The following is a 9,455-nucleotide window of genomic DNA, read 5'->3' as shown; positions in this document are numbered from 1 at the left end:
GGATACAGGCTCTCTCTCCTCATAAGCCGTTAACAAATCAAATCCAATTAAATTCCCAGTAATTAGTATATGCTGATGCAGTGTGTCTGTGTTTGTGTGTGAAAAACACATCCCAATGCTAATAACATCCTAAAGCTGTCGATGACTAACCACCCCCTACCCTCCAACACACACACTCATACATACACACAGCTTCTCATCTCAACCCCCCATCCCTCCTGACTTGAAATCCAGTATCAATTAGCACCTTGCTGGCAGTAACAGCGAGGTCCTGGCTGTCTCTTAATTGAACGCTGTTGCCATAGAAACAGCAGATGCTAATGCCGAAGACTGGGGAAGAAGAGAAGGTCTTTAAACCCCCGAAAGACAAGTGAAAGAACAGGGACAGGCGACAGGATTTTTTTTCCACAGGCAGTAATGTGTTTTTAATTATTGTCAGCAGTACAAGAAATTATTGTAATTATCAAGAGTAAAGCGGCAGCAAGGTCAACTCTGAACTGTTTTCATCTCTTGTATTTAATAGCTTGAGGAAATGAAATACAACAGAAAAAAGATAGCGAGAAAGAACTGAAAAACAGTTTTGGATTTTTATTTTATGACTCATCTTAACTCAGTTAAAAGGACAATTTTATGCTTTTTCAAATGTATTACTCCATGACAGAATATTTTTCCAAACTTTCCAAACTGATATATATATATATTGGTATATTACAATCTCCTTACATATATTACAATAATTAGGGATGCACTGATGCCCCTTTTTTAATTTGGGCACTTGCTACTTCAGTTCTAACAATGACTTTGAGAACATGTTTTATTTTCATCAAATGCTACTTTTCACCCTTTGACAATTTAGTTTGCCAGAATAGTTTGCAGTCTGCTCTACTTTTGTCATTATCATTTGTTTGAGTATGTCTCCAGATTGCTGACATTGCTTCTCCCTCGCCTACAGCTCAAATGACGTCAGGTTAACATCACATTGTCGTAGAGTTGTATCAGTAATTTTGTGTTTATGATTAAGAGTACATGATACAGTTACTGGTGCATCCCTCACAATAATTCAACCTTACAATCTTATCCTTTTTTGGCAACTTTGGGGCGTTGTAAACACAACTTTTACATATTTTTTTATTTTATATGGTGGCCTTGTAAGCAAACGGTTGCTTATTTATACATCCATCAGTTATGGAGAAACATTATCATTCACATGAAGTCATGTTTCATGGCCACCCAGTGAATATTCGCTCTCTTTTAGTACTGTTTAAGGTCCCTACCAACCTGAGTCTGTTTAGCTGCTAAATGTGCCATTATGTTCACTAGCTAGTCTCTATCTGCATCTGTCTGCTAATTGGTGCAAATAAGGTAGTTTACAGTGGGTTTCTTATTGGTTTTTCACTGATGTTCACTAACAGTCGCCTGCTGTATCCAGAAACAGTGATATGAGAGCGAAGAACCAAAGCAGAAAAGCACACCGACAGCTAAACAATAAACTAAAACTTGCTAAAAAGCTCAATAAAGCTATGTGGATTCATCACTACGAGCAACATCTTTCACATTATCACATTGTCACTGGATTTTGCTACCAACCCAAGCCTTACTGAATTTAAACATCTTATTCCTGAAATTGTCAGTGATTCTGCTGTGAAGAAGTAGACACTCTCTCAAGAACACACACTATAATAACAAGGAGAAAAGAAAAGCTTGAGGAGAGCAGAGAAAGTAAAAGTAGCTTTGTCTGACATTGTAAGGTGACATTTTATCTGAGATACTGGAAAGAAGCAGTGATTAGAGAGACTGTTGCACAATTAAATGGATTAAATCCTTGGAACCAGTCAATGTCTTCAACTATCCCTGCAACCTGTCAACGTATTGTGCAGCAAATAATACACAATTCCAGCAATAACACACAGAAACAACAGTTGAGAACACGCACTTCACACAATCTTCATCAGCTGATCGAGTTTGTCCTCGTCACAGAATTGTGCCTGTCCAGAAAGAATTGAAATGTGAGCATTCATTGATCATACAAATTCATGACATATATTATTCACATCATTCATATTTAAAGTATGAGTTTATCATTTAACAATATTAATATTTAAACAACTAGGTACAGCCCAAAAAAAAAGGACCAGCACCTTTCTGATTCACAAAAACAGATGAAGGTACTGTGTCATACTGTGTTTGCTACAAAACTGTGCTGGTTCCAACTCATTACTGGGGAACAAAACTTCAGCTCTGAAGATTAGCTACATCCATTGTTTTCAGCTGTGGCACAGCATGTCCTTCAGCTCAAATGATATTCTTGTCTTTCAGAGCGTAACAGATCCGGAAGCAAGACTCTGAGACGCTGACACCACCAGCTTGCCTGTTTCTGAAGGCAGAATTTCTCTTGAATGTCATTAAAGCAATCACAGACCACTCGGAGATTCAGAATATGGAAAGCAGAAAGGACGTGGAGGACTGTAGATGCTGATATTACATGTTTCCCCACTGACCTTTAATAAGCACCTACACATATTAATGGAAATACTATTGGTTTCTCTCACACACATTTTCACACTCAGTTTCTTGCACTTTCCCTCCTGATTGGGGTTGATAAAGGATCGCTGTGCCATGATACCTCTGAAAGACAAAAAGCCAGATGTGGTGGATTACAGCTGTGCTTGTGCGTCATAGCTAAATGCCAGCAGTCTCTTGAGAGCGGTTTCCTGGAGGGTATTACCACTTGTCTTAGTTTCAGACCGTATGCTAACCCCAGGGGTTGACTGGACTGGGGGAGGCTAATAACCAGCTTTGGTACTGAAGGAATGCAAATGGCTTTAATATTGAAGACTATAGAACATTTTGTACAATAAAATCAGCTGGAACCAAGAGAGAGCCTCAATATGATCACAATTGAGAGTGAGCAAATAGCAAAACTGAAAATCATTGCGGAGACAACCGACTTTAAATTGATAAAATTGTTTGACATGCTGTAGTTGAGTCCAGTATGAAATATCTCGGCAACATTCATGGTCCCCAGAGGATGACTTTGGATATCCCCTAACTTTTCCTACAACACCACTATGAGGTCCATATTTTTGCCATATTTGTTTTCCATCTTTTGAGTGAAATGTCTCAACTAATGGATGGATTGCACGTTCACATTGTACACATATTCATGCCACCCCTCAGGATATATTGTAATAACTTTGGTGCTCCCATAATTTTTTATCTAGAGTCCAATACTTGTCCAATACTTTGTTTTATGACCAAATACCTGTTAAACTAAAATTCCTGTTAGCCTTGTATTTTGTGTTTAGTGCATGGAGGGTTACTTTAAAAATGTAATCTGATACAATTATTCATGCAAAAAAAATAGTTTATAACCTAATCCAAATATCATAATATTCAAGTGATGTAACTTGATTACTTTCCTTTACTTTTGGATTTCCTCAATACATAAATAAAGACAAGAGAAAAGAAAGATGCTGTGTATTCTATAAGACAACAGAGCAATGAAACCTTGAGCAAATGGAAACCAAGAAAACAAGAGAATTTAAGACAAAATAATGGAGAAATTTCCACCCAGAGAAAGTTTTTCTTTTTGCTTTCTCTAGAGGCCATGATAATAAATTAGTGACTGTGAGATTTCACTGGAGATCAGAGTGGTTTTGTGAGACTCATGAAGTGTTGTAATGTGTACACACTGTGCATGTGCATGGTAGTATATCTATTTTATGTTCAAATGTACTTTAAAATTGTAATCCTACTAATAATCCCCATTTTGACTGAATGTAAATGTAATCTGAATATGTTTTTGTTTCTGTACCTGTAATGGTTACATTACATTACATTACATGTAATCTCCCCAAGCCTGATAATCACCAAATGTTAGTGCTAACATTGCAAACCAAGACGACACACCTGCTAAACATGTGTGCTAAACATTTCAGCGTTTAGCTCAGATCACCACTCACTCTGTCAAAGTACAGTGGGTTCATATACATGTGTGCGTCCCTATTTTAAATTCTGGGATTGTACAAAGTGGCCAATTATCTATGCATGAGGCAACCCCTTTACATTATAATGATGCTGTTGGCGAATGCTGCAACAGAACCTTGAGAGAGCAGTCTGAAGTCTGTGCTGCCAGGTTTGGAAAACAAATGTGATGTTGCTTCACTGTTTTCGAAAAACAACTGATTGGCTGATTCACACTGTAATCAGTTTGCTAAATGAGTCAATTCCCCTTTAATTATCGCCAAGCTGCCAGTGACTCAGGTAAATAATGTCTGCCACTGTTTCTTGGCCAAAAGACCTTGTATGTACAGATAACAAAGAATCTGAACCCCTTTATCAAATCTGATGGTCACCATGGCAACACTGGCAACATCCAGGCAGCTCTTGAGGGCTATTAGCAACAAGACGTTTCAGCACAGGGAGATTTTGAGAATTAGATGAGCTGAATGCACATAAAGGAAACCAAGGGTTCATGCTTACAAAATACCATAACATACAGTTTCCTGCATTGCAATTCAAATGCAATCGAATTTCCATTTATTGCATGTTTCATAAATGTGCTCGAGAAGATAGATGTTGCTAGGAATGTATTTGTCAGTTCAGTGCCCTATAAAGTGACTCCATGCCAGCACAATGCTATTACCTCAGAAATCTATGTTGAAATCCTGAACAGAAGGTTCAGTTACATCCTCAGAGGTATGTCAACATGTTTTTTCCCAGAGGTATGAATATATTTTAGATACTCGTGCTATTTCATGCAATTATTGATAGTGCACTAAAAGCAGACAGATTATAGGCATTATGCATCACATCCAAACATGTGGATTTATGAAAGACTGCACGAAAAAGGCCATGCTAATATGAGTTCACATTAAATGGTATTCTGAATAATAATGCAAAAATGCTGAAAGGATATTGTGAAATTGTAATGAATGTCCTTGCAAGGGGAGGTAATAAAACCGAATTGTTCATACAGGAACATTGTACCACATCTTGTTGTCTGCATGACCTTACTTTGTCTTTGCTCAGGTTAGTGCTGTTGCCAGGATACTATTTCCTATGGCAACACTTGAGCCGACGAGGTGAGCAGCTCTGGAAGGATCCAGATAACTGGCTGCTCTGTATCCTGTGGACCGGAAGTCCGTACATGACCATAGAAAAACATGCAACAAAAAAAAAAAAAAAACACCACTCAAAGTTCAGTTTTCTTCATTGCGGCAGTTGATATTTTCTCCCAAACACAACAAAATGTCTTCCTGTGTAATTCAGCTGGATTTCTTGTATCCTCAGAGGTACTTTTACGTTCAAATGTAGCTTCTATCTATCAATTTAAGAACAATTATACTCCCCTCATTACTCTTAGTGTCCATTTTGAAAGACTTATCAGTAATTTTGCCAAGTTATTAGTTCTTTTGCTTTCACAGTTGAGTTATGTGCAGTAAAATCAGCTACCTCTGTGTATTGGAATATTGTAACCTTGTGTTTAATAATGATTATTGCACTGCAATATTCATTGTTCTATATGAAACTCAATTTCCACCCTCATTCAAATGAGAGCAGCACTTGCTGTCGTCCATTACAAGAAGAAGGAATTCTTTTATATGAAAGCTATATGAATGGTAGTTTGTTCCATATTCATTGCAACACATAGCAGATGCTCTCCATCTGCATGAGAGCATACTGCCACCTTTTGTTGCAAAGGTGTTACTACCTCAGTTGTGTAGTTTCCTCTTGCTGGCATGGAAAAGTATTAAATAGTGTCCAAAATGTATCTTCAAGTGTTCAAATCTAACCTGCAACACAAGTAACCTCCAATACTTCCGAAAGAGAACAGAGTGTTTTTCTCATTGACCCTGTTCTTATTTTCTAAGTTGTGTAACTTTTATACCTTCCTTGTCTTTTCTTTCCTCCCTTGCATTTACAAACCAAGGATATTGCATTATAGGACACGGTGAGTCAACAAGTTTGCATACTTTTCTTTTCACAGGAGCTTCCAAATCATCATGGTCATCGCTGAACAGCTTGAAAGGATGCAGCGCGGCGTCATCACGTCAGCACCACGCCTACACTTACTCGTTGACCATCAACTCTGCTGGATTCAGGCGATTAAAGGGGAGTGTCAGGGACGGTGAGCTCATACAACACTGTGCAGGGGATGAGCATTGTCTGCCAGGGAGAACTCTTCATCAGTGGGACTCCATTATGATGACTCATCTGTACTAAACACCCACTGCTTCTCTTTACCGTGCAAAGCTTCCCTTTGTACTGCTGAGTGTGGCTCATCCAGCACTTGAGAGATAAGCACTGGGGCTCATCCTTTTTAGTAATAGGGTCACAACACAGGGATTTCAGAGTGGCGTATGGGCTGCAGACAATTACAAAATATGAGCTTGACATTAATTAGAGATTAAGTAAAAATGACTGAACATAAAGGAAATCTGTCTGTATTTTGTATTGTTGCAAAAAACGTATATTGTATAACTTCTGTATCACTGCATCAGACGGGTTTACAAATATGCATGTGTGCACGTTTTCCCGCTGTTTGCATGGTGCTTAATTTAACTGTTGTTGAGTGAACTCCCAATGTGGATCTATGTGGATCTATGCAGGTTGAAAAGGTTAATGGATTAACCAACTCTCTCATCACAGTTTACATTGTGTCAACTTACTGCAACGTCAGTTCCATACAATTTAGTGCAGTGGGAGAACCATAGCATATAAAGCATATAGATCACTGTATGAAATATTCATACCGTTTGGTTACATAGCAACAAGAAAGGTTTAATAAACTATGGCAGGGTCAATTAAGTCACATTTTATTTTATAGGTCCATGATTTCCTCATAATTCCTGGAAAGATCATTTGTTGCTAATCATGAGGGAAATGAGGGAACAATGCTCAATTAAAACACTTACAATTAATTCTAAATATTGCATGCGTAATGTAATAAAACTCCTATAGTCAGTGCACAGCAGATCAGACGATTTTATTTTTCACAATTTTGTATTATTGACTGGACAAAACAAGCATTGTGAAGGTATCACCTTGAGCTCTGGGAGCTTAATTAATGAAGAAAATAAGAAAATAATAAGCAGATTAATCCATAATGAAGATAATGATTAGTTGCAGTCCCATACAAAACAACTGAAACATTAGCTCCACCTCAACCAACTACAACAGTAAAACCCTGCTTTTACATTAATGCATGAGTAATAATAACCTAATAATGCAATATAGATAGAATGAAATGCATTTTTCTTGAATACATTTACTTTTAATAGCCTACTTTAAGAACATTTCCCTTATACTTTTACTTAAGTAACATTTTAAATGCTAGACTTTTACTAGTAACAGTGTGGTATTAGTACTTTGTACTGTTTCTTCAGCACTGCACATAAGTGGTGCAACCCTCACCCCTCACCGCCTGGTGGCAGCAACAAGTCTTCATGTGCCAGAGGTGCTTGTCACCACGCCCATATGAGGCGTTTACTTCAAATTTCCGCATTATGAGCAAGTAGGTAAAAAACAAAAAACAAATCGGAAAGTTTTTCCTCCCCTGTCGAGGTTACACTTAATAATATCCGAGTAACAATGTCAGGGTTTCTTCTGAGACTAAACCTAAGGAGATGCATCGCCTCTCAGATCAGAATGGCATCTGATCAGGTAACTGTGGTGACAGATGACGGGTTTCAATGTTAGCATTAGCTCGCTAAGCTAAGTTGGAAAGTTATAATTGGGCGAAGCTTAGCGAGGGCTAGCTGGTTGCTAACTTGTGTAGTCAGCTTTTGTGCAAGGTGCATTGGTATAAAATGATTAAATAAAGATGTGTGGACTGCAGCGTGTTTCTTATGTGACGTTAGACATGTTGCTGTGAACCTAAAAGCTTCTGTGTTACTGGATAGCTGCTCTGCTGTTATTTATTGACATTTACTCTGAGATATATGTGGTTTTGGGCCCAAAATAGTTGCAAAATAAATGCCGAACACGAACATATCAGTAGGTTTAAGTAGCATTGACAGTGCAAATGTTTAGGTTGAGATTTTAGCTTTTGCTGTGCTGTTAAAGAGATTGTTTAAGGATTGCATCATATTTTTTTTTCACATCCATACAAATTGAGGAACAATGTCTTAAACTTCTATATCCATAAAAACACAGTCATCAGTTGTTCTGATGGGAACAATACAGAGAAATAAAATGGCTTACTAAAGCAACTACCAATGAAACATCAGTCCAAAATCTTTCAGGAGAGCCAGTATGTAAATAAACAGATGCATTGATTCTATTTTAGGCAAAACAAAATGACAAAACTGTACATTTTGATGCTCTTTCTTGTGTGAATTGTGATATTCCTTCTGCTTATTCCAGCTTGGTGAGTTGGGAAAGGGAGCAGGTAAAGGTGGAGGTGGAGGAGGCTCTGTGAGGGAGGCAGGGGGTGCATTTGGAAAGCGACAAGCAGCACAAGAGGAGCAGTACTTCAGGTGAAAAGCATGCAGTTATATTAGCAATCACACTGTTTGAAGGCTCATTCCTGCAAAGACTTTTTTAACCCAGTGTCTCTTGACTTTTTGTTTCCACCTGCAGGCAGAAGGAGAAGGAGCAGATGGAAGCGCTGAGGAAGCATCATGCAGAGGAGATTGAGCACCACAAAAAGGAGATTGAGCGCCTACAGAAGGAGATTGACCGCCACAAGGGCAAAATCAGAAAGCTGAAACATGATGACTAAAGCTGGGTAGCCTATTATCATTTATCTTCCCGAGAGTCCGCCCATGTTATTTGCCAAGTTAATGATTATCACATTGATTTGACTTACTGGTGTTCAAGGCAGGTCCTGTAGGAGACTTCACACTGACATCATAATATAACAATAAAGTGCTTAATTCTTGAACACGTATGTGACTCATTGTTGATCCCTCTTGTTTGATTGTGCTTTGAATAACTTTTTATATAACAAAGGCATTTTATATACATATGTGTGTGTATATATATAAAACAAAGTGTTTGCAAGAAAAAAATGAGGCTGATCCTGTAGGTAGTTATGTACAAAAAGGTGAATTTCATTGGGTTTAAGTCTTGCCAGTCAAAAGTTCAACCTCAGTGGTTGGATAGTTGAGGGTGAAGCGCTCGTTTTCAATCACTGCGCTGCCCGCTATCTGTCAGTGCTGAAACTGCCTCCAAGTCACGTTTTGCAGGTGGGGCAATTTGGAAAAGAGGAAGGAATATAGGATACACACAGTTAAGGAAGCCATTTCTAAAGCTGACAATTGGTCTTTGATGCGGGGATTTAAATTGTAGAAACTATTGAGAACCTGACTAGACTGGGACATATTAATCCAAGCGGAAACTGTGATGTCTGCAATCAACAAACTGCTCAGGAAAGTCTGTTTTTACAGCAAGTTGTTGTATTTAATATACAGAAAACAAATAGCAAAAATTAAATAACTCTGTAACACTAC

General features: G+C 38.1%; 1 protein-coding gene across 1 annotated transcript; it reads left to right on the top strand.

Annotated features, from left to right (window-relative positions):
• Positions 1–7,476: 7,476 nt before the first annotated feature.
• Positions 7,477–8,887, top strand: LOC127357953 (ATPase inhibitor A, mitochondrial-like). The gene is made up of 3 exons (XM_051390583.1): positions 7,477–7,665; positions 8,368–8,480; positions 8,584–8,887. Exons 1-3 carry the CDS (start codon positions 7,594–7,596, stop codon positions 8,723–8,725), a joined length of 327 nt encoding a protein of 108 aa, XP_051246543.1. The 5' UTR covers positions 7,477–7,593; the 3' UTR covers positions 8,726–8,887.
• The last annotated feature ends 568 nt before the right edge of the window (positions 8,888–9,455 follow it).

Source organism: Dicentrarchus labrax, unplaced genomic scaffold (assembly GCF_905237075.1).
Source record: "Dicentrarchus labrax unplaced genomic scaffold, dlabrax2021, whole genome shotgun sequence".
Taxonomy (NCBI): domain Eukaryota; kingdom Metazoa; phylum Chordata; class Actinopteri; family Moronidae; genus Dicentrarchus; species Dicentrarchus labrax.
This window is presented reverse-complemented; position numbering and strand designations above follow the sequence as displayed.